The 26,902-nt window shown below is 39.1% G+C and overlaps 1 protein-coding gene across 5 annotated transcripts in view; it reads right to left on the bottom strand.

The window, feature by feature from the left end:
• LOC126985135 (dual specificity mitogen-activated protein kinase kinase 4-like) overlaps positions 1-26,902 on the bottom strand; it is a 66,712-nt gene that overhangs the window by 28,397 nt on the left and 11,413 nt on the right. For 3 of the 5 annotated variants that reach the window (XM_050839679.1, XM_050839681.1, XM_050839680.1), the window contains exons 2-3: positions 24,107-24,215; positions 19,936-20,283 (exon numbers count right to left, since the gene is read on the bottom strand). In XM_050839679.1, the coding sequence (XP_050695636.1) occupies positions 19,936-20,283; positions 24,107-24,215 (457 nt within the window). The remainder of the gene's footprint in view (positions 1-19,935; positions 20,284-24,106; positions 24,216-26,902) is intronic. The other 2 variants (XM_050839683.1, XM_050839684.1) reach the window with 1 other exon arrangement.

Genomic DNA, 26,902 nt, shown 5'->3' with positions numbered 1-26,902 from the left:
ACGGTGCTGTGGTAGGCAACACAAACTGTAAAGTGTCGCTGTTGCCACAAAGGTGCAAGAAAGGGGTCTCAGCATTGAAAGGTGAACTGATAGTCAATACGGTCTATTTCACTAAATGATTTACTAAGATGTGCTTATACAGGCAAATCTCGCTTTACGAACATTCACGCAATAAAAATTAACTTTAATGAACATTACATTCGACTATCTTTCCTCACTCAAATGCCAAAATTCGCTTTTCTTCCTACATGCAATTTTAAACTGACTGTGTGCGTGTGTATGTGTATTTACCTAGTCGTGGTATACAGGAAGTGAGCTACAGTAGTGTGGTTCTGCCTTGAGTCTCAATTGGTCAAACTTTGCTTTAAACTTGCTTATGTTTCAGGATTGACCTGGATGATGTGTGTGTGTGTGTGTGTATTTACCTAGTTGTAGTTTTACAGGGCCTGGGTTTACGCTCGTGTGGTCCTGTCTCCATATCTGTATGTGTCCAGCTTTTCCTTAAAGTTGTGCATACTCTTTGCCGATACTACATCCTCACTTAGTCTGTTCCAAACCTCTATTTCTTTATGTCTCTCAAGCATCTCCCTTTTCTCAATTTTTTACTGTGTCCTCGTGTGTTGCTGGTGTTTCTTCCTTCTCGTGGTAGTAAATCCTCGTTGTCTACTTCTTTCATTTTATTCCATAATTTATAAATTTGTATTAGGTCTCCCCTTTCTCTTCTTTGTTCCAATGTTGACAGGTCCATTTCCTTTAACCTTTCTTCATATGACAATCCCTCCAGTTCTGAAACCATTTTCGTTGCCATCCTTTGTATTCTTTTTAGTTTTTTTATGTTTCTTCTTATGGGGAGACCATACAGTTTCTGCATATTTTAGTTTTGGTCTAATCATAGTAATTATTATCTTTTTCATCATATCCTTATCCATGCAGTGGAATGCTATTCCTATATTTCTTACCATTCTATATGTATCACTAAATATCCAATTAACCTCTTCAGTACCATGACGCAGTATATGAGTCATTTCATCTCTCTTCTCATCCTCCTAGATATGCTGTATATGTGTGCAATGGTCATGTCATTGACTTTCTCTGTTAGTAAAAAAAACCCAGGATATGGCATGGAGGTTATGTTTTGTCTGCTTGTATTGAAGGGGTTAACATGACTCAGACTGTTGATTAGCTTGTATTGTCACTCCCAAATCTCTCTCTTCTTGAACTTTTAATATTTCTCCATTTCCCATTCTATAAGTCCATTTTGGTCTCCGTTCACTCTTTCCCATTTCCATTACGTGACACTTCTTCACACTGAACTTCATCTCCCATTTCAAACTCCAGTCCCAAATCTTATTTAAGTCCTCTTGCTGAATTTCTCTTTAAAGTTTCTTTTAGGTCTCATCAATTTTGCATCGTCTGCAAACAGGGTCATGTAACTGCTTACTTTCTCCGGCATATCATTAATACATACTAGGAAAAGTGTTGGTGCCAATACCAACCCCTGATGCACTCCACTCTCTACAATTCTCCATTCCGATTTCATGTCCTTTACCACTGTTCTCATCTCTCTTCCCCTTAAGTAACTTTCCATTCAGTTTTTCATTTTCCCTTTCAATCCTCCTTTATTTTCAAGCTTTCATATTAGTCTCGTATGTGGAACTTTGTCAAAAGCCTTCTTCAGGTCCAGATACACGAAATCCACCCATCCATCCCTCGCCTGTGTTATGTCTGTCACTCTTGAGTAATAGCTAAGTAAGTTTGTTACACATGAACGCCTTCTAAAACCATACTGTTTTTCTGTAATTATATTGTGTTCTAGAAATTTTGTCCATTGTTTCTTTATCACTTTCTCACATATTTTACAAACTACTATACTGATTAATGATGCTGGTCTGTTGTTCAGGGGTTCTTTCTTTTTCCCGCTCTTATATATAGGGACCACCTCAGCCCTCCGCCACTCCTTTGGTACTTTACCAGTTGATATTGAGCACTTTATATCATATACTGGTCCAACCAGCTGATTTCTGCATTCTTTCAGTATAAAACCTGAGACTCCATCCAGTCCTATTGCTTTCCTCTCCTCCATTATTATATATATCTCCTCTTTATTTACTCTGACTTCATCCATTTGAACATTTATCTTGTCATCTTGTAGTTCAATGAATTGTGATTCTTTTGTGAAAACTTGCTGGAAGCTCTTGTTCAGCAGCTCAGTCATGTCTTTAGGATCTTCAATTATTTTATTTCCATCTTTCAGTCTTTCTATTTTTTCCCTTGGTTTGATTTTTACATTTATGAATCTATAAAACAGTTTAGGTTATTCCTTGCACTTTTCAACAATATCCTTTTCATATCCTTTCTCTTCTCTCCTTCTTTTCACGTATTCATTTCTTGTTATCATAAATTCTTCTTTGTTCCTTTGATTCTAATTTCTTTTGTATCTCTTCCATGCTTTGTCTCTTTTTTCCTTTGCAGCTGCACATTTTGCATAAAACCAATTCTTCTTTCCTTTTTCTTTGGGTTTATACTATGGGACGTATTTCATGACACCTGTTTCGTAAGCCTCCATAAAAACATCATAAATATCATACTTTTCCTGCACCTCCCCTTGTTCTCTTCAACTTTTCTCAGTCAAGCTCTTCATAATATTTCTTAAGATTTTCTGTCTGCCTTCCTATAGTTTATTCTGTTTCTTTTATATAATTCGTCCCCCTCTGTGCCTTCCTCCTCTGTTTCCATCTCTATTATCACATGCTTGCTCTTTCCCAGGGGCACCCATATCTTAAATCATTTAACAATTACATTCCCTTTGTTAGCACCAGGTCCAGTTTCGCTGGTTCATCATCATTCCTGAATCTTGTGTTCTCCGTCACCCATCGCATCATCAAGTTTTCCATAGTCAATCTTAGAAATCTTTCCCCCCATGCCGTTTCACTACCTCCACTTTCAAATGCTTCCCAATTTACCTCCTTACAGTTGAAGTCTCCAACTAACAAGACTCTTTTGTTTGCTTTGAGTAACCTACTCAAACTCTGGATGGTATCTTCAATCATGGTCTCATATTTTTTTTTTTTTTTTTTTTTTTTACGTCGCTGCCTGTTGCGCCGGTAGGCATCTTCCAGGTGGGGCCTGATGGTCGGCCCAGCCCGTTCTGGCGCAGGCGAGTGTTTATAGTGGCGCCATCTTGCATATGCTTCTTTGTTCCACAAGTTTGTTCTTGGTGGTACATACGTTGCTATTATCGTCATTTCTCTGTTTTTGTTCTCCAGATTAACACTCACTATTTCTGCCTTTCCTTCTCCATATACTACTGATTTCACTAGTAACTCCTTCCTCGTCATTATCATCACTCCTCCACCACCTTTACCCTTTCTATCCTTCCTCCATACATTGTAATTATTATCAAACACTATTTGAATGACCTCATTCAGCTTTGTTTCTGCTAAACATACAATCTTGGGCTCTTTTTCCTGCAAGTAGTCTTGTAGTTCCAGTTTTCTAGATATTATCCCGTCTACATTTGTATACATCACACTTAACCCCTTATTTGTTTCAATCTTGCCTAGCTTCTGCTCTCTTTCGGCTTTTCCCTCATATACAATTTCTTTACTCAATCTCCCAGAACTCTCCCCCCCAAAAAAATTCTTTTTCCTCTTCTGATCTTGCATTATTTTTCTCTTTTACCTCTGCTTGTAATTCATTCCATTTTTTCCTTTCTTCTTCATTTCTATTTTTCTTTATATATATTTCCTCACATTCTTCTATTTCCCTTAGTTTAGTGGTTCTGTATAATATTTCCTCAATTACCTTTTGTGATTTTAATCTTAATTTAACTGGCCTTATTTTACCTTCTATGTAAGGGCCCATCCTAACTATCTCTTCCACCTCCTCCTCAAGGTTTTGTATTTCTTCGTCATTTAAGTTTTTCAGTAGGTCTTTCACTGACTTAAGTTCTTCCTTATCCCTTCTTGGTTTACGTATATGTTATGTTTTTCTCGTTCATTCCGTATACTATAACGCTTTTTTTTTCTTATCTGCTACATCTCTCACTAAATCTTCATTCTTTTTTATGACCTTAAACATTTCTTTTTCTACATTTTCCTTTTCCTCTTTTAGTTGCTTTTCAATTATTTCCTTGAAGTCTACATTGGCTTGATCATGTTCTACTTTCCATGTCTTTATCTTCCCTAGTCCTTCCTTTACCATTTTTCAGAGCTGGGCACTTCCGTACCTCTGTCCGCACCTCCGCTCCTCCGGACCGTTTTTCAAAACTGGTGGGAAGTAACAGGCAGTATTTTAAGTCCGCACCTGAGGTTTTCAAGGATAAAAAAAAAACGACAAACAGTCCGCGCTCTGCAGTAATACTTCCACCGGTCTGTGCTGCAGGGCATGTTTTCCCGCCACTTGAGTGACGTCACTCATTCAGATTTACGGCCCGGTTCAAAATATACCGTTTGTCGTCCGTCTTAAAGGAAGTGCTGAGGTATGATAATTATGATGAGTGTAAAAGTAGTTACTTTACTTCAGGTGGTGGAGATTCTATGCGTTAAAATGACAATAATGATAACAAAAATAATGGTAATAATAATAATAATAATAATGATAATAATAATGCTGCTGCAGTATTGCCTTGTATTTCTTTTTTAAGGACTAGATTTTTCAGGCGCTTTAATAGGGTGCGGAGGTGCAGTACCGGGAAAAAAATTTAGGGACTATATGTGTTTAGCTCTGCCATTTTTCCATATTTTGCCAGTTTCTCTTTAAGATCCTCACTTTCCTGGATTAGTTTTTTCCCCCTTTCTTCTAGACTTTGCACTCTTGCCCTTAAGGGGAAAGTCTGCCGTGGATTAAAATTGCATCTATGGTCATCAATAATTTATATGTTGTATATATTAGTACCTTTGTTATCCTATGAAAATTTCAAGCTGATCAGATGATATGAAAAATTAAGAAAATTATTGATCTGTTTTTATGAAAATTTGGAATCAGTTTTTCTCAGCCATTTTTTTACTGACTTTCCTGTGACACACACAAATCTGATAGTTCGTTGTTATTCTAACAATTTATCAAGATGTTTTTTGAAAACTGTTTTTGTTAATCTAAATTTTTTTTAAAAATTTTTAAAATTTATTTTGGAAGAGTTTTCCATAAATCGAAACTATGCCATTTTTCAAAAAAACATCTTGTAAAACTTTAGTATGATACATGATCTTGTATGTCCTAAAGTTTCATGAAAATTGTGCAGAAAATAAAAGCAAAAAATAAGTTTATGTTCATGTTGTACTAGTTTTGAGAAAAACGCAATTAAAGTTTTGCAAAAGTTCTTCGGCTCAGTGAAGGCACTATATTGTCAATGCCACTTTCATACGAATTTTATGGGATCAGTAATCACATATTAGTAAGTACATAACAGGATCGGGCACCTTGTCCCGCCTTATAAAGGTATTAATCGCTCAGGGCGCGCCACGCCCCTAATTGTTGCAAGGTTCAATCAGTACTCTCCAGGTGCATAGCTATCGGTTGAAATTCCTTTGTCTGTCTTCCTCTTCTTCTTTATTGTCTTGTTTGGTGTAATTCTTCTCTTCTCTCATTTCTAATCCTTTTTCTATGTATTCATTTGTTCCTAACAATTTTGTGAGCAGGTTGCACTTTTCATATCCATAATTGTGTTCCAAAACTGTTACATGGGTCACAAACTTCACCATGAAGATTGCTGCACATTTGATTATCCAACATTCATTCCATACTTTGGCACGCCAGCTAATGCCCCACGCATTTGAAAGCCAAAGGATAAGGTGTCACCATAGACCATGAAACTCAATTTCGTACTTTTTAAAAAATTATTTTCATATTTTCACGGCGGACTCTCCCCTTAAGTCACTGTGCATCTTCTTACCTTCCATATCTTCATCCTCCATGATCTTGACTCTTCCAATCCACGTATTCAGTTTCTTTTCCATTAGCAGCACTTTTCTGTACAGAGACTGTTCACTGTTGCTAAAGCCAGAGAAATTTGGCTCGCTAGATTCACAATAATCTTCAGTCTTCATATCCTTCCACTGCTCCCTCTCCCCTCCTCAGTCTTCCTCCTCTTTTCAGTGTCTGCCACCCCTCCTCCTCCTCACTCATCTTACACTAGCTTTTTTAAGTTCTTTATGTGGGAGACGGGCCCATCAGAGCACCCCCTGGAGCTGCAAACACAACAACCAAGATGGGGACGAAACAGCTGATCACCCGGGAGTGGTTGCACTACACGTCTGTCTTGATCTGTGTGTGTGTGTGTGTGTGTGTGTGTGTGTGTGTGTGTGTGATCTCATCAAATGCTTTCTGTAGATCTAAGTAATTTCCATCAGCCCAGCCATCCCTTTTTTGTACTATATCTATCACTTGTGAGTAAAAACACATCAAATTCGTTGTACAAAATCTTCCTCCTTGAAAGCTGTACTGTTTGTTGGTCAATCTGTTTTTCCTTCCAAGTAGTTCATCCCAGGTATCCTCACCATCTACTACAAAACAAGAAAGTATCACAGCTACTCGAGAACCACCAGACACCTACACCAGCACCTCTTTAGGCAGATTATATCATTTACGAGCACACAGGCACCACTACAGACTGTGGCCCTCATAACTACATCGTGATGACGAGGACTACACTGTCAAAATGCCTGACTTGCCACCTTCAAGAAGCCATCAAGAACCATTACAACACACAAAACAAGACACTCCTTTTGTGCAACAAGATAGAAGAATGAACAAAAGTAATAGATAGAGAGACCCACATCTGGAAGCTATCTACATTGACAATTTAAGACATTGATCAACAAAAGAGCTCAAACCTTCCACATTCTACCTACACAGAAGGACAGAACTAGGAGAAACAACACCATCTCCCAGCTGACTCACAGCCTATGTCACCCCCACTGGACCACGCTGCACACATGGACCAATCACACGAGCTCCCATGTATAAAAGGAGGCTCGTAGACACAAGAGTTCCTCACTTAGCCTGAAGATGTTCCCCAGGCCAGAGCAAAACATTGCATCAAGCACACAAACTCCTGAAGCTCTTCCCTTCAGACACCAAAAAAAGAACTGATTAGATGAAGAGAAAAAAACAACAAAAGATGAACAATTGTGAAGCAGCTATTGCTTTTAACCTCGTCTGTTTAAAAGAGGTTTGATTCATGAACTACATTCAAAGCAGAGAAGGGCATGACAGAAGCAGCAGCCTGCATGCCTCAAGCATGTGAGAAAAGTCACTGCAGTTGTAATATCTTTGTGGTTGCCTTTAATTTAGAATTTGTTCAAAGGAAATTATGGCATCAAACAAGCGAGGATATTTATGTGGTGCTCATTATAGCAAATAATTGTTGAATGAGGCCTCATTAAATGTGAGGAGTCTGTATCTACTGTGTAACATGAGTCCCCCAAAAAAAAAAAAAAAAAAAAAGCAGGGCCCCAGGACTAGAGCTGTTCTAACTAACGATTTCAAGTCTAGCGATAGGATAGAAACAGCCCCGAGTTTCATAACTAATGATCAAAGTCAAAGAACTAGCAAATATATTCCCATTGGCTGGAAAGAATGAGTGGAAAAGTTGCATCAAGATGGCTTGAGGAGTTGCACATGAAAGATGGGCACCTGCGCACTGTATTCAGTTGACTCATTAGCAATGCAACATTGTGCAATGTTATGCATTGGAGCTAAATAGCTAAAAAGCTCCCTACTAGTAGTTATGTGTGTGTGTGTGTGTGTGTGTGTGTGTATACATATGTGTGTTTAGTGGAATCTCGGTTCACGAATTTAATTCGTTACTGAATGCCGTTTATCACCCGAGTTACAATTTTAAAAAAAATTCTACTATTTAAAGTTTGCTCCCAAACTAGCAGATTCGGAACCAGTGACGTTTCTTTTCAATCTCAATATTGTTAGACACCGGACCCCACTGTATTAACAACCTTGCACAATAAATTTAAATAATTGTAACCAACTCAAATGACCTGGATTAAGAAAGTATTAGGAACTCATTTAGTCAAGGCTCTTCAGGATTTAGTTCAAGGTTCCTTGAAACACACACAAAAAAAGTAAACAAACTGATTCACTGGGTGAATGGGTGACACAGGTAGTGTGACTGGCATCTAGTAGAATTTTTCAATGTATTCCACAGCCCATGGGAGGTAAGATTGCTGATACGTCTGGGATTTCAATCAGGGCATCAAGGCAGTGTGTTTGATTAAACATATGTTTGCACTATTATTGATACAAACCACAACTTACCTAGAAAATTTTACACCCCTAAAATGAAATGTTGTAACAATCTGTTGATACCCCATAATGCCTGCAAAGTCAGTGTATAGCTGATAAGAAACTTGTACATAAATGAATGAAGCTGCAAAGCATTTACGAAAAAACAAGTTTCTCGCATTGATACAGTGAATGGTAAAAACGTAATGGATGATTAAAGTTATGCAAATCCACAAGCTTGGTGTTAGTATTTCAAACCATACTACAAGAAAGACATGTTAATCAAACCATATCCTGGATAGTAACCTCATACAGAGTATCTCAGTCCCTCTTTAAAGCTGAGGTGCTAAGTAGCAGCAATGAGATTCCACCCAAGAAATAATTAGTCACACCTGTTAGTATGATTCACACCTGATTGTCACAACTACGGTATTACTAAGTGTATATGCATACAATGTGTATATATAAATGCATACACACACACACACACACAAGGATCTCACCAATAACAATTTCCATAAAAAATAACGTTTTCAATAATTCTAAATATATACATTTCAGCAATAACATTTACATTTCTTCAAATCATTAATCTTTAATTTTTCTATATTCTTTTAAAAGAAAGGCTCTTGGCACATCTTGGATAGCATTTGCTTGCCACCGTCTTCATGTAGTCATCATATTTGCACCTTGGTCATGGCCAAGGATACATGTATAGAGAGATTATTGGTACTGCAGCCACAGGACTTACAATCCTTTTTCCATTTGAACCTCAACTAACACAACTTACTTTTAGCCATTAAGGCACCACAACTTGATAGTAAGTGACGCATCATTTTTGTCACTGATCTTCAAATGTTTTTCTTATTGACGTATCACGTGCGTCGCTGGGGTCCAGTTGGTTAAATATAAATACCCTTTATGCAGTGATTCAGGGGTAAATTTACAGGAGATAGCATCTTACTAATTTCAAAACAAAACTTTTCCGACTTCTCTTTTGGTTGCTAGTAAGGTTAGGTGGAAACTGTCCATTCAACAAGATAATGTAAAGGGGCCTAAATTTGGTCAATCTTCTCGTATATCTTTAGCCAAGTTATTGGGGGATGCCTGCGCACAGCAATGTTTGTCAACAATTCCCTTTGTAAACATTTGCTTCTGAGGATAAGCCGTTCATGCGAAGACAGCTACGTACAAAACACTGGTGTGACTTCCCCACCACCCCCTGTAGGGAGTTGTGGCAGCTAAAGGGTGAGCCAAATACAGTTGAGACTCATAAACAGTGGAGATAACTGGGTAGCTCACTCCAACCTTGCTCAGATCACATGCTAGCCAACTGGCATCTGCTACATCTAGCGGTATGCTTGTATAGCAGACTCATAGAGTAGCAACTGTAGTGTGAGTAATATTTGCAGCTTCAGTTCCACAACCATCTGAAGGGAAAGTGTGGGTGGGCTGGGGTAAGGCCACCATGTGAGGACAGCAACAGGCTATAGGGGTGTAGAGGCAGGAATGCTGTGTAATCAAACAGCTGCTCTATCTGCACAAGGATATTTGAAAAGGCAACTCATTACTTAACTAAGTACAGTAAAAGTCCTTTTATCCAGAATGCAAGGAGTAATCAACCCTCTAGATTAGAAGATATTCCAGATTACCAGGATGGGACTCAATATGTTCAAAACACACCATTTCCAGATGTTTACCACACTTGGTCTGGCAATAGCCAATATTCAGTACCTGCTCCAGACTTTTATCACACTTTGTACAGTGAGGAGTGTGCAAAGCTTTAAAAAAAAGTTGGATAAATGCAGATATGGAGACGGGACCACACGAGCGTAAAGCCCAGGCCCTGTAAAACTACAACTAGGTAAATACACTTATGCAACAAATCTTTGAAATTAATTATGACAAATTATTTGAAAACGCATTATATTCAACAAATAATGTACTGTTGGTGGCAATGATGAAGTGTCTGCCATTTTCTTTGAGACTCAAGGGACTTGCACATATCATACAATGCCAATTATTTACTAATGTATGCTTCTTTCAAGAAAAATCAGGTAATGAAAATATGAAATGGGTAATAAAAACAATCATAACCATATAACTACAAGGAGCAGCAACTGCTGCTGCTCAGCTGACACATGTAAAGAAACAGATGATGTCGGCAGGGGTGAGGCAGCGTTCACAATTTTCTCCTTGGTATTGGTGATTTTATTATGCCTCCTCTTCTTTCCCATAGAAGGTGGTGTAATTGGAGCCATTATGGTGGAAGAATATTGATAAAACCAAGAGAATCTGAGAGACAACAGTGTAATGGACAGCCAGCTGAGTAAACACACTGTGAACTGAGCAAATCTTGTGTCGGAGTGAATGCAGAATTTGATAATTTGGTGCACCACTTTCAACTTTTTTTTTTTTTTTTAGGGGGGAGGGGTATTTTTTTAATTTCTTCCTCAGCCCTTTGGGACAGGGGAGTCAAATAAATTTCTTCTCATCAACTCTCCTTCTCTTACTGACAGTTTTATACCACCTTAATTTCACACCATTGTTGGCTCTCTATTGATATTTTTGTGCTGACTTCTGTGCATGCATCCACCCCTTCCATGGCCCACGACTTTCTACTCTGCTCAACCCTATACTATTCAGATCCCTTATGCAAAAGTTCACCAACATCTTCATTTTTAAATCCCTTGAGCTGGTAAACTTTGGAACACCCTTCCTGTCTATGTATTTCCTCCTGCATACAGGTTAACACTTTCAAGAGAGGAGTATCATGACATCTCCAAATGATTTGGATCCAATGTTTTGGATATTCTTACTATACATTATTTGCAGGAGCAGTGCCAGCAAGCTTTTTCAATAAGATTTGTGAATGACTGCCGTGGCCGCATCTGACGACTGAGTCATGCAGATGACAGCAAACAAATGCTACTTAAGATGTGCAAAGATTCTTCCTTCCTTCTAAAGAATCAAAACATTATTGTAGAAACTCTGTATTTACTCTAACTTGGTGTTGTTGTTGAAAACATTATTTTAGAAGCCACTACTCGTGAGATCTTCCTGCGTAATGTGTGTGTGTGTAATGTGTAATGTGTGTGTGTGTGTGTGTGTGTGTGTGTAATGTGTGTGTGTGTGTGTGTGTGTGTACATACATCTACATGTATATCTATATATATATATATCTATCTATCTCTCTATCTATATATATATATATATATATATATATATATATATATATATATATATATATATATATATATATATATATATATATATATATATATATATATATATATATATATATATATATATATATATATATATATATATATATATATATATATATATACAGTCAAACTTCAGTTTGAGTGCCTTAGTTTACGAGCAAAAAATCCCACAAAAAATAGCTTGGTTTATGAACAGTGATTTGGTATATGAGCATCCTGTTTGTTCTTTTTTTTTTTTCGCCACCCCCCGGGGAGGGACATGGGCTATATGAAGGCCATCATGGTCAAGCACATACGTCCCTTCGAGGAGGGACCAAATCCTTGTTGGGTGATGGCTCATGAAGGGGAGGGGAGGATGCCGATAGACCGACTATCAGTTAAATTCAGCCTAGCCGACCAAATCGGTTTTTCGATGAGGACTGGCATGTCTCTTTATACAAGTCGAAGACGTGAGTGTGGGTTCCCTTTGTTCGCAGCAAGACAAGAGTGCTCAAAGCAGAAAATACTGGGAATAGAGTCTCAGTTAGGGCTGTCACCTTGAAATAAAACAAATAAGGAATTCAACATCCCATCCTCCAATACAGAAAGAATCCATATTTTTAGGAATGAATGGCAACCCTCAAATTTCTCCGGCCTGCCATGACTAACAGCCGTTGCCCGCTGCTGGTGAAGGCAAGAGGAAGGGGGGAGAGACGTTCCAACACGTACTTTACACGTATTTCAAGACGACCCTTGACAAACTCAATTTTAAGGACAGGTTTTGTTTTTCACCAAAACATGGGCTCACTACAGCTTTAAAATACAGTAAACCCTCGATATAATAGACCCTCTTATAACGGATTTCGGATATAACGGACAAGGTCAGACAGTCAGAAATCCACAGGGTTACTGTAGTCTTTTTCAGCCCACCTGATAAAATATTTTCCACCTCGTGGTTTCCATTTAAATGAAGAATGTATTTATACCACAAGAAAGTCTTGTGCATCAATCCAGGATGTAAATGTAATGAAAAATAGCCAAGTGTTTGTGTGTCGGAACTGACACATCTTATGGGGGTCGGTGGGGCTAAGCCCCCCCGTTAGGTAGGTTATTTATTTTTTTTTTTTTTACGTCGTTGCCTGTTACGCCGGTAGGTTGTTATATTTGGTTAGTAAATTTATTTAGCACTCGGTGTTAGACATGGAAATATGCAGTGCAGGACATGACATGGTGGCTGTTGTTGTGAGATATACCTCGTCACAGAAAAAAGTCATTCTGCTGAACACCACGCATGCGTGCTGGGGGAATACACGGCAGGAAACACATTAATTTGCCTGGTTTTGTTCTAGTTTGTCCACTTGTGATCTTTGTGAAAGGTGAGTGAAAAGCAGAAACTGTAAGCAAGTTGAACATCTCTCTCTGCTAGTTATTTTGGGACTGCAGCTGCAGGCTGCGACGGGCATAAAACAGGCATTGAAAAGTCAATCATTTAATGATTTGTGATAGAGACAGTTATCAGATTATTTCATAACAGCCTTAAAACAATATATATAAAAAAGTTTCATCTACCAGTGTGAGATTGGCACAATTGTGAAATTTTATCCATACCCATAAACATACAGCACCCCCGCAGGGCCACACTGTCAACCTGACAGCCTCAGTGCCTTGCAGTCCATCGCAAAGTCTGCTTATTCACACTTTCCGTTTCTATTGTATCACACTATTCATTTAATTAAATAAATCAAAATTTGTACCTTCGGAGTATACCGTGCAGGGGTAACTTTAAGGCTTTTTCTGAGTGAAAAAAAGTGCGCACTACATGCAGCAGAATATGGCCTATTTCATTCTGGGGACATCTGGGAACTATTTTGTTTTTTTTTTACTGTTGTTGCCTATGTAGGCATCTTCCTTCCGGGGTGCCTGATGATGGCCCCCTGATGGTCAGCGGCAAGTGTTTATAGTGGCGCCATCTTTGATGGGTGGTCTTCAGGACAGCATGAACCATTGGCGTATAAGATGCAGGGTGATTTTTCGTATCTTCCTTTATGAAAAAGTGCCTTTTATGGCGGGAAATACAGTATATATATATATATATATATATATATATATATATATATATATATATATATATATATATATATATATATATATATATATATATATATATATATATATATATATATATATATATATATTAGAACCTTAAAAGCATGTAAATAATGGTATATGGGTGGTCAGTACATTTTTTAACTTAGTTTCCAATGTAATAAACTGCTTTTTAGTTCTTTATATAATAACAACAACAATAGCACTGATGAAGAGAAGAGTAACATATATATATATATATATATATATATATATATATATATATATATATATATATATATATATATATATATATATATATATATATATATATATATATATATATATATATATATATATATATATATATATATATATATATATATATATATGCCTTTGTACAGCCTGTGCCTAAGAAGGGTGACCGTTCCAATCCCTCAAACTACTGCCCTATAGCTTTACTTTCCTGTCTATCTAAAGCTTTTGAATCAATCCTTAACCAGAAGATTCAAAAGCACCTTTCCACTTCTAACCTTCTATCTGATTGCCAGTATGGGTTCCGCAAGGGGCGTTCTACTGGCAATCTTCTTGCTCTCTAAACTGACTCTTGGTCATCCTCTCTTAGCCATTTCGGTGAAACTTTCTCTGTTGCGCTAGGCATATCGAAAGCCTTCGATAGAGTCTGGTACAAGTCTTTGCTTTCTAAACTGCCCTCTTTCGGATTCTATCCCTCTCTCTGTTCCTTTATCTCCACCCTTTACTCACCCTACCGACAGCATGGTAAAATCCTTCTTTCACATGTCGGACCGAGGGCAGTACTTATCCGCATTTCTTGTTCCGCCCTCACTCCCGCAGGAGTGCTAGTGGACCCGCATGCCTTCTCCACAGGGACAGAGCCCTACTCACCTAGTCCAGTCTGGATTTAGGTAGTCATCAAGGCTTAAGCTAGGGTTTGCACTGTGCGTTCCCTGAGCCTAGGGGGAAAAGGAAATAAAGAAATAACTGCCATCATGGGTGTGGCGCTTCGTAGTGTGCAGCGTTGGACAAAAAAATTTAGGGACACGGGAGGTGCTGTCTCACCGCCACCTAAGAAGAAAAGGACAGGGAGGCCTCGTGTCACTTCTATGAGGACCCTGAAGGTGCTGAAGTGTCAGGTGGGCAATGAGCCTCGCATCAGTGCAAAAGAACTGAAGGAAAAGAACCCAAGGCTCCTTCAGGACGTCTCAGTGCGAATCATTCAGAAACGCCTTCGTCCAGTATCGTGCACCACGAAGGAAGCCCATTTTACAGCAGTACAAAAAAGAGAAAAGACTCTTGTTTTGCCGTAAATATTTAGCCTGGTATTCAAGAGAAGTGGAAAACAGTTTTGTGGTCGGATGAGACAACTTTTACAGTGACTGGCAACAGAGGAGGGAAAGTGAGGTTATGTCTTGGCTCAGATCCTTATCTCCCTAAGTACACTGAGGGAACTGTAAAACACCCAAGCAGTGTGATGGTATGGGGAGCATTTGGGTATCATGGCACTGGGACTTTAGTAGTGCTGCCAAAAAAACTCACTGTCAACAAAGAGCATTATCTTGAGCTTCTTGCTGACCATCTGGAGGACTGTTTCACAAAATGCAAAAGTGAAATATTCATGCAGGACATTGAATACATTAAAAACTGGCCAGGTAATAGTCCCGGTTTCAACCCAATCGAGAACATCTGGAGCTAGATTAAGCGCCGACTATGAGGCCGTGACACCTCCACAGTGGATAAGCTGATCACCCACATCCAAAAGATCTGGGGGAACCTGGAACCTTCCTTTCTCCAAAACCTGGCTTTGTCGGTCCCAAAATGTCTTCAGAGTTGCCTCAAGAGGAAAGGCAACCCAACAAAGTATTAGAGGTCAGATAAGTACCATATAAACATTTTCCTTATCTATTTTTCATGCATTGTGAAGCGAAAAACATAATGCGCCATCACTCTGGGTGCTGAATATATATATATATATATATATATATATATATATATATATATATATATATATATATATATATATATATATATATATATATATATATATATATAGTCGTCCCTCAAATAGTACAGTTTCCAGTAGTACGGTTTCGGTTTTATACGGAATGTCATGGAAGATTTTTTTAAGGAGTTTTAAATTTCCCGCTCGTCACACCAAGAAGCCATGGCGTGAGTGGCAACACTGTTCTACCAAAACACCTGTTGAAAGCACCCCAAAGCGTTCGAGATAGGTGTTCACCTTGCAGAAGAATTCAGAATTAGGAGAAGTTACGTTTTGGGATGAATTACGTTGCAGTAGGGAGAGCACATCATGTGAATGAGAGCAGTGTTTGCTGTATCTATCATCTTGATCTTGGTTCGGGAGGTAGTTGTCCCTTTCGGTCCTAACTATAGCCTTTGAAACGGCTTACTCCCTCTTGCCACAGTAACTGCCAGTGCTCCATGAGCGCTGCAAGAGTGGAAATAAGGTCGTCCTTTTACTAAGCCTTGTCATTGCTATGGTAACAGAGTCTCACTCGCAGCAAAATGTCGTACGCTGATCTTCCTGGTGACGTTTAACATGCATTACTAGCTGTCGTGGCTGACGAACTCCTTACAACAGAAGATGGAAAGGAAGCTGCAGTGGTTATGGTGGCACAGAGAGGTGAAATGCAATGGAAACACTTATATGTGTTTGTTTGGGCTGCCATATTTGCTGATGACGTCATCACAGCATGAGGTGCTCCATCTCTCAAAGTCAGGAGCCAGCGGACGTGCCGAGTTGGGAACTCATGCTGCCGCGTCACGCGTTTAAGAGCACTCAGGACATTCCGGGAGTCCTGATTCCCTCTCTGAAACGCTGCCCAGGTGTGTTTCTAAGGGGGGCACTAATTTTATATGAATTTTCGAATAGTACGAGGATCCTGGGTCCCTAACCCTCGTACTATTTGAGGGACGACTGTATATATATATATATATATATATATATATATATATATATATATATATATATATATATATACATATATATTTTTTTTTTACGTCGTTGCCTGTTGCGCCAGTAGGCATCTTCCTGGTGGGGGCTGATGGTCGGCCCAAGGCTTCTTCCAGGTGGGGCCAGATGGTCGGCCCAGCCCGTTCTGGCGCAGGTGAGTGTTTATAGTGGTGCCATCTTGCATTGGCTCATGCTGCCCCCCGGAACTCGTTCTTGATTCGCTTGGATGGCTTCCTCTAGAGTCCGGGTTGATGGGTGGTCTTCAGGACAGCATGTGGGTAGTTTTGAGCCACTCGGCGGTGACTGAAAAATCTGAGTGGTAGCGTGGGGATTCGAACCCGCGTCGTCCATCACGCAGTGAATGTGGGCCCAGTATGCTACCAGTTCGGTCACCCCTACCCTATATATCTAGATATATATATATATATATATATATATATATATATATATATATATATATATATATATATATATCAATGCAAGATGGCCCATATAAACACTGCCAGAATGTATATATATATATATATATATATATATATATATATATATATATATATATATATATATATATATATATATATATATATATATATACATAAGTTACAGTCATACTTCGGTTTACAAGTTAATTTCGTTTCGGAATTTTGCTTGCACACCAAAACACTCATAAATCAAAATGAATTTCCCCATTGAAATTAATGTAAATCCCATTAATGCATCCCATATCTCAACAAAATATTATGTAAAAATTATTTTACATGTTATTTCATACAGAATTAAAGTACAGTAAACCCTCAATTGGGGGGAACTTAGTCCGTTAATGTGGAAAGTCCGTTATAAGCAGCGAAAATAAAAATAAAACGTAAAATAATACCGACGAACCTAATAAACGTAGGTGTATATATATTTTTATTGTGTATGTGTGCACGTTGTCTGTATAGCTGCATAGCTCACTTGGATGGACTGCAAGGCACTGAGGCTGCCAGATTGGCAGTGGGGCCCTATAGGGGGAACGTATTGTTATGGGTATGGGTAAAATTTTAAAAGTGCGCCAATCTCGCACTGGCTGATGAAACTTTTATTTTCTTGGTAGTTTTCGGTGTGTTGTGAAATAATCTGATAACTGTCTCTATCACAAATCATTAAGTGATTGACTTTTCAATGCCTGTTGTACACCCGCCGCTGCCCGCAGCTGCAGTAGCAAAATAACTCGCAGAGAGAGATGTTCAACTTGCTTACAGCTTCTACTTCTTGCTCACCGCTCACAAAGATCACAAGTGGACAAACTAGAACAAAACTAGGGAAATTAATATTTTTCCTGATGTGTATTTTCCCAGTGCACATGCGTGCTGGACAGCAGAGCGACTTATTTCTGTGAGGAAGTATTTTTCGCAACACTGGTCAGCGGCCCACGCACCCCACCGCCATGTCCCATTCCGCGCTGCGTATTTGCATGCCCCACACCGAATAATGAATAAATTTACTGACCAAACATAACTTAACCTAACCCCCCTCTACCACCTAAGGTGTGTCAGTACCGACACTCACAAACACTTGGCTATTTTCCATTACATTTACGTCCTGGATTGATGCATAAGACTTTCTTGTGGTATAAATGTGTTCATTAGAATGGAAACCACAAGAAGGATGATATTTCATTGGTGTTCTGAAAAAGACTACAGTAACCAAAGGATGGGGCAGCAGATAAAGGGAGGAGGGCGAGGTGGCTATTGTAGTTACCGAAAGCGGGTGGTTCAAAAACTATTATCGGTCGGTCCCCGTGGATTTCTGACCGTCTGACCTTGTTCGTTATATCCGAAATCCATTATAAGTGGGTCCATTATATCGAGGGTTGACTGTAATTTTATTAACAAATAGCAAATATAAATAATATAGAACACAAATCAATGTGTTACGGTTTTTGTGGAGACTCCTGCAACTGCTAATTACGGTTGAAGTGTAGGCTTTCCATCGGGGTTTAGCAGCCGCAGTTTCCCTATTCTTGAGGCACTGGAACTACGTTCGACCACCAACGTGAAGCTAACCCGACGTATTGTCCGAGATGAAGGGTGAATGGGAGTCAGTCACATCCGAGAGGGTGTAGAAGCCACCGAGGCTCGCACCTCGTTCCTGTTGCAAGCATAGTATCCGCCATTCCAGTTTTCTTCTTTGCAGCACCATCCCTTTAAACCATATTTCTTGGGGACATTCTTAAGGCACAAAGGACACACACTGTAGTGCTGAAAACACTTAAATTCGCAAAATGCAATCATAAATGAGCGCATGGATATTACCCGTACGAGTTTACAACGCAGACTGAGACTAGGGTTACTAACTTGTCACCCTTTCCTTTAAATACGGAATGCCATTTGTTACATATTTGGCTGTCTGAATGGTTAAGCAAATAAAATTTAACATTTTAAAACTGTATTGAGTGAGTTTTTCGGTCCATAAAATTATGTTTGTCAAAGGTTGTCCTGAAATACGCGTAAAATATGCGTCATAACGTCCCTCCTCCCTTCCTCCTGCCTTCAACAGCAGGTGACAGTCATGGCAGGCTAGAGAAATTTTAGGGTTGCCATCCGTTCCTTAAAATATGGATTCGTCTGATTTGGCGAATGAGATGTTGCGTTCCTTATTTGTTTTAGCTCTAGGTGGCAACCCTAACTGAGACTTCCTTCCCATTGTTTTTTGCTTTGAGCACTCATCTTGCAGCAAACAATGGGAACCCACGCTCACGTATTCGACTTGTAGAAAGAAACACGCCAGTCCTTGTCGAAAGACTGACTAGGTCGACTACGCTGATGTCAGCCGATAGTCGGTCATTGGGCATCCTCCCCTCCCCTTCATGAGCCGACACCCGGCAGGAGTCTGTGGTTCCTCCTCAGAGGGACGTACACGTTTAACCCCGACAGCCTCCATATAGCCTGTGTCCCCACCACTGAGCGGGGGGAATGCACAAACAGGATGCTTGTACACCCAGTCACTGTTCGTAAACTAAGACAGTTTTGCTCGTAAATCAAAACACTCGTAAACGAACCGAGGTTTGACAGTGTGTGTGTGTGTGTGTGTGTGTGTGTGTGTGTGTGTGTGTATATATATATATATATATATATATATATATATATATATATATATATATATATATATATATATATATATATATATATATATATATATATATATATATATATATATATATATATATATATATATATATATATATATATATATATATATATATATATATATATATATATATATATATATATATATATATATATATTTGTGTGTGTGTGTGTGTGTGTGTGTGTGTGTGTAGGTAGGTAGGCAAGTAGGTATATATACACATATACACACATACCCATATCTATATGTAATACACAGTGGAATGTCAACCATAGTTTTCTTCACCTCTTCTGGCTGCGGTCCCTGAGAGACTCATGACGAGGGTGTTGACCGTGGTGGTGTGGAGGTGGGAGATGCAGCACCAAGTGCTTTTTTTTTTGCTCTCGTACATTCTGTGGAATCCTCATGGGGGGGGGAGGCGGTGAGGCTGAGGAGAGGCGGGTGGCTCTAACCAATGCAGGAACAGGTGTCCCACGCAAGCCAGCCACATCAGTATCCATGGGCCGACCCATCATGGCAACACGAGCTGCACGCACACCTCCAGGGGAGGACTTGCTACGCCCCTCCCTCTTTGTGCCTGCACTGCTCACAGTGATTCTAGGCGGTACTGGTGGAGGTGATGCTCTTGGATGCCTTGAAACATTAGCAAACCTTTGGAAATGACCTCTATAGTATAAATAGAATTCAACTTTCCTTGTTTACATTTGCTGCTTTTTTGGTTGATAAATAACATTAGAAAGAATAGGATAGATTAAAGACTTATACAACATTTGCCTACTCAACATTTTTCTAGCATTATATTACATGTACTGTTTGTAACAGGATAAAATGCAAATTTTATCTCTTTAGAACAAGTTTCCCATTACTACTTTACTAACTCAATAAATTGCCTACTTAGTGTACGTGCATGCGTGTGCGTGTGTGTGTTTCTAAGAGATCACTCATAGCAAGGTATCAGGGGTATGCCACTCCATGGCAATTGTAGATTTATCAGTTGATAAGGATCATTTCTTTTAAATTCATAAAATTATATGCTATACTTATAATCATAACTTCATTTTCATGTTTTTAATGTGTTTATCCTAAAATATCCAATAAACTATGTACACTACAAATTATCTGAATAAATAGAAATAAATCAAAATAGAAGTGCCTGTATATGAGAAAAATGTTGATCTGCATAAGCCCAGATAATAATTAAAAACTAAATGCATTACCCTTCTTCAAGCTTTGGCATATACAATCATGCAAGAGAATCATGATGATGCAAGATTATATATCTAAAACATATCTCTTATGTGTGAGAACATTAGCTATTATCAGATAAACTCATCTCTTATGTGTGAGAACATTAGTTATTATCAGAGAAACTCATCTCTTATGTGTGAGAACAACATAAGCTATTATCCTCCTATAATCTATCAACTCTAACTTGATCCCTGGGTACCCTCCCATTGTTCACACATCTAGCGATGACCTGCGCATGGCAATCCGTCTCACTGTTTGTCTGTACGTTATCTATTTATGGAATATATATAAATATTCATAATACGACTACACGGTGTTATGAATGGGTTGGGATTTGAGGGAAAGACAATGACTCTGTAAATCTTCCATTTCACTGGGCAACGTGGCTCATGCGACGTTGCTGCCTAAGGGACCTTGGCAACAGGCGCCAGGCCACACCATTCACCCTCCCTTAACCATGGAAGACTCACATCCTGCACAGCCAAGCAAAAGAGATTATATATAACGCAAATGTGTGTGAGAGAGAGAGAGAGAGAGAGAGAGAGAGAGAGAGAGAGAGAGAGAGAGAGAGAGAGAGAGAGAGAGAGAGAGAGAGAGAGACCCTCTGAGGAGAGTGATGGAGTGATGTGGCAGCCATGCCTAGAGGTTCAAGTTAGAGTCAAATAGACTATATTACATTTCCATGGAGATATGGTAAAATATAAGCAGGATTCATTATGCTTTCAAAACTACATACTTCCCAGAGCATAAGGCACTTTGCTCATCCATTGATTAATTCATTCTCTAAGATATTATAATATTATATTAACTAGAAGCAGTGTTTTGTTCAAGATGAGTCCAGGTGTCACAACAAATATTTGTTGAAATTTTTATATTTTGAAATATCATGACAGGAAAGCTGATCTGTGGTGGTTCTTGACTCATTTAGAATTTACTGGGTTCTACACACTTTTATGTAATCCTATGCTGTCATGTGTAGGCCATCTGGCTTCTTATAGCCTCCCTATGTCCTTGTGTATTATGCATGGTACAGTGAAAGCATCCCAGTGTTCACATTGGAAAATCTGTACAAAGTGGTGGTGAATAGCATTACTGTGGCATATGGCATCACCAGATTTTTTTATCCAGTGGGTTATGTATATGTCAGGTCAAAGCATGTATATACTAATGCTACTAAAAACTTCTTTAGGTACTACTTCTTGTGATTTTTTTAAAGTCAAGCAGGCTCATGAAGCCTGTAAACCTCACTATGATTTCCTCCATTTAGAACAAAACATAATTATGTTCCTTTTATGAAACAACCTCTTCTGCCACTCAACATTAAAGCCTAGTCATATGGGAGCTGGTCAACTATATCATTTGTATTAAAGAGAAGACCTTGACAGGCATGACAGCACTTTCTGGTAAGTTGCTGAAGAGGAAGGCCATGACACAAAGCACCAGACTTTTTTTTTTCTATATCAATCCAATTTCAATATAAATTAATTAGAGTATGATTGTTATCACCGACTTGCTGCTGCATACAGAGAGAACAGGTTGCAAAGGAATGATGACAGTTTAACCTTGTGAATACTACTAGAGGGAGAATAAATTATACCGTAGCTCCCATATGTTCGGGAGAAAGAAAGGAAACCCATCATAAATGACTTGAGCCACTGGTTTGTAGGCACTTTGAGTTTGAACTGTAGAGTCAATATGGAACTGAAAAAATATACTACTGTTAAATGCTATAAGGAATGAGGAAAGGAGTAAGGTCTACTCTGGGTTTCCATGTGATTCCTTGTATTCAAGGGAAATTTTCTATGACATTTGAACTATTCTACTAATGACCTCTATGAAACATTTCACATAATGACATTCATTTTGGCATCCACTATAGTCCACTTCATTCCGTCTGTCCACCCGCGAACGTAGATGTGGCACCTGCACATTGTTAGTTCGTGATTGTGTGAAGATCAGCTTTCTATTTTCAATGATATATTTGAATGTTTGTGTATACAAAAAAACTCAAGTCTTTTATGTTAACCGCAAACATGCCGACTTGCAATGATAATCTACCATATAAGCACACGAAAGAACAATTTTTATGTCAAATAGTATAGTCTGATCATAATCGATCTATAGCCTTTCAGATACCCAGATTTCATCTCATTCAGGTACATAGTGACATCTGACTCTACAAGTGTCTTTTTTTTTTCTTTTTCCTTTTTTTCTAGAGTCCGGGTTGATGGGTAGTCTTCTGGACAGCATGTGGCTAGTCTTAGGCCACTCGGTGGTGACTGAAAAATCCCAGGTGGTAGCGTGGGGATTCAAACCGATGTTGTCCATGGCGTGGTGAATGTGAGCCCAGCACGCTAACCACTCAGCCACTGCCTACCCGCAACTATACATAAAGAATTTTGATGTGTTGCATGTAAACAGCATGGGTAGCCTAATATTCTAAATAGCCTAGCTTCGTATTCAACAGTTATTATTTACTATTTCATGTTATTTTGATTAATAATCATTATTTACATGCAGTAAATTATTAAGATATCCTTTACATGGGCTTGCAGAGCCATATGTCATTTAATATACCTGAAATGAGCTATCAATCAATGAATTTGAAAAACCATAAATTGTTCAAGCATGATGTGACTTTGTTATTTTGATACAAGTTTGTCTTTTCCTGTGCTTGTATGTTAGATTAGCGATGCAAATGACTGAGTTGTTTTTTGTACACATAAATATTCAAATATATTATTGAAAAATAAGCTTGAATGTCTATCACAACAGTTGGTTGTCACGTATTCATGAACTAGAAATGTGCAGGTGCCACATCCATCAAAATTCCCGCTTTGTTGATGGACAGACGGAATGAACGGACTAGTCAGTATATTGCTTATACTGGCCAAATGCTAGCACCTCCTCTGCACCCAAGAGCTTTGTCCAAAAAATTCTCCAACACCTATCAGTGGTTCTATACAGTGAATCTCAATGGATCAATAATAAACTCATCTCAAGTCATTCAGACACTTATATACTGAAAAAGTTTATAAATAGTGGAGTATCTGAATTAAACAAGGGAAAACCAGTTTATTCTGTAAGCACATCTTTGCAAAAATATATTACAACTGGACACAATTCTCATAATTAGTCTATACTGAGAAGTATTCATCTGAAATGATGCATTACAGTAGGTGAGTGAAAGAGACTATTATGGGCTTACATTTGAGTGGTAGGGTAGCCCGAAGCAGGGAACTCTAGGTTGTTGTGTGGACGGTCATTGTTGGTTTTTGGCTGACCAGGGAAGGCCAGTCGCAGATTACTCCGGCGTCCTAAAAACAAAAATTCAATTAATGATATGAAAAGGATTCATGCACACTGCTGAAGTCTTCAGTTAAAGAGGAAAAACAACATTTGTTGACTGAGACATTTAGACATTTTTAATAGTAAAATCTGTAAATGAACATTTCTCAAAATAAAAAAACAATGAAAATCCATTCTGGTCTAAGCATTTTTCATAGGACCAGTTTTGGATACAATGAACATTTCCCTACACAACACCAACTGTCATGTCACTCCTACAGATTTTCAATTTACATCTGGTACTGTCTGCCCTGCGGCAGTCCATTGCCATTCCCAGTGACTGGAAAAGGGGGTTTGTTGTCCCTATCTGGAAAGGGAAAGGGGACCAACAGGACTGCAACAATTACTGTGGTATTGCACTGCTCAGTGTGCTGGGCAAAGTGCTTGCTCATCAGCTGCTGATGTGAATTCAGTCTAATTTGCGAAAGTTTCAGAGACCTAAGTAATCTGGGTTCACGAATGGCAAGGCAACAATTGACCAGATCATAGTACTTCACGTCCTTGTGGAATGCTGACACGAGTTTTGGCAAGGGCTACTCACAGCTTCTGTCAATCTCAAGAAGGCTTTTGACTCAGTACATCATGAGGCTCTCTGGGACTTTCTGCAGATCTGTGGGATTCCTGCAAGGATTATTGACCTGATGACTGCCTTTACTATGTGACTGAGAGTGTTGTGAAGTGAGGAAGGCATTTCTGACTTGTTTTAATTCAGGAGTGAGGTAGGGGTGCCTCCTTGCTCTATCACTTTTCAACACTTGCATGGACTGAGTTTAACCCTTTAATTGCTAAACATTCGCAGCAAGCGTTAGGGGTATTTGCTGGTGGTGCTAAACGCTCGCTACGAGTTCCACCCATACTCAAATCTCCTGCATATGAGAGTGTTCCAACACTAATTCTCACAACACAGGATTGCCAATTGAGTGGGTTCTTCACTAAATTTGGTGGAAAATCATATCAGCCCAGCGCGGCAAATCTACTGATGAGTAACTGGTGGATGTTCTTGCCCAATATAGCGCCATTTTTGCATAGCTTCACCTATCACCTGACTGATTCTTTGACCAAATAGTTGTAAATATTGCAGTTGGCTATACTCCCTTGCCAGAATCTGAAGGAGAGATGTCCGCAGTTCTCTCAATATGGCTGATCATCCCACAGGCAATGATGTAAGTGTTAACATTCAACACTCCCTGAACGTGCATGTACATTCGCAAGAGAGGCATGCATAACCGACTCCTATAGATCTGGACCTCCTCTTTCCAATGGTGTTTTTAGTTTTTAGCTGTGATGAATAGTTTTTGAGATACAGAGGTTAAAAGAGACCCCCCATTGGGCTGCCTGACTGTGCCTGAGGGGATAGTCGCGTCCCGTCCCGCGCGCAAGGAAAGGGTTAAGCAAAGTTGTTGATCAAAGTCACTGTCGAGCATCTGTTGGCGATATCAAGGTCACTAGCCTTGTTTTCCTTGATGATGCTGTACTTCTCATTGAATCACTTGAGGTCCTGGTGTTGGCTCTCAAAGTGCTGCATGAGGAGAAGTTCTGGGATTGAAGCTCTGCTGGGCCAAAATCAAGGTACAGTTATTTGTAGGCTTATTGAATGACACAGTTCAGTCTGTTTATGAATGTGGTTAAGATGTCAAGGTCATCAAAAGTTTTACATACCTTGGTAATGTATTAATGCAAAACACTTTTTTTCCAGAAAGGATTGGCCTGACCCACAGTATTATAGACTGGTTCAACATAAGCATAAGGTGTTGTCGACCCTTTTTAGGGCTTTCACCTTTTTAGGGCTTTCACGAGTCGTGGCCGTGGTACGGTGGACCATAAAAAGGGCTTGCCATAAAACACTTAATTTGAGCTAATTGTAGGCGGTGGTGGCATAGCGCAACCCACCATGAATGCCCTGGGTCATTGTGGTGGGTGAGTGATCTTGAGGTGGGCTTTTTTGTCATAGGTCGTGCTGTAAGGTCATGGCATACTCAGTTAGCTATCCATACAGTAATCACTTGTCAAATTCTCTATAGTAGACAACAAGCGACTCTCGCTAGATGCCACGTGCCACGAGACTGTTTATTTTGTAACAAACACCACCCAAAAAGAATGGAGTTTGAGTAGAAGTTAATACATTTAATGGCTTTATGGTTACGAGAGGAGTACTCTGATATACGTTCCATGCTCTTTTCTTAGTCTCAGAATGCTGTGTAATTTTGTCGTTTCTCGGCCACTTCTCTGCTTTCCATAGCTGAAGCCCACGGGTTAAAATCTTTGTCACTTGTGTCCCCTGTCTTATTGTATGGCTGAGACAAAGATACTGAATAGTAAGTTGGAGAGGGGTGTCAATACCTTCACAGGATTATGGGGTATCGTTGGAATTACCGTATTTGTTGACACTCGTCAACAGACAGGATGTGGCAGCTGCTAGGTTATATTGGAATAGATTACAAGAGTATGTGTTGGGGACTTTCCTTACTTTCATGGGTAAAATTCTATTGCTTACCCATACTTCCCCCTCACCCCCAAAACAAGCTTGGGGACCTGTGGGAATGCGGGGTTTCGAGTGGGGGACACGAAATCCGTCGTTATCGCATATTTTTTTTAAGTGTGTGTGGGGGAGAAAATACCCTAGATCCAGGGAAATTCCCTACATTTAGGGATTTTT

This window comes from Eriocheir sinensis, chromosome 58 (assembly GCF_024679095.1).
Source record: "Eriocheir sinensis breed Jianghai 21 chromosome 58, ASM2467909v1, whole genome shotgun sequence".
NCBI lineage: Eukaryota > Metazoa > Arthropoda > Malacostraca > Decapoda > Varunidae > Eriocheir > Eriocheir sinensis.
This window is presented reverse-complemented; position numbering and strand designations above follow the sequence as displayed.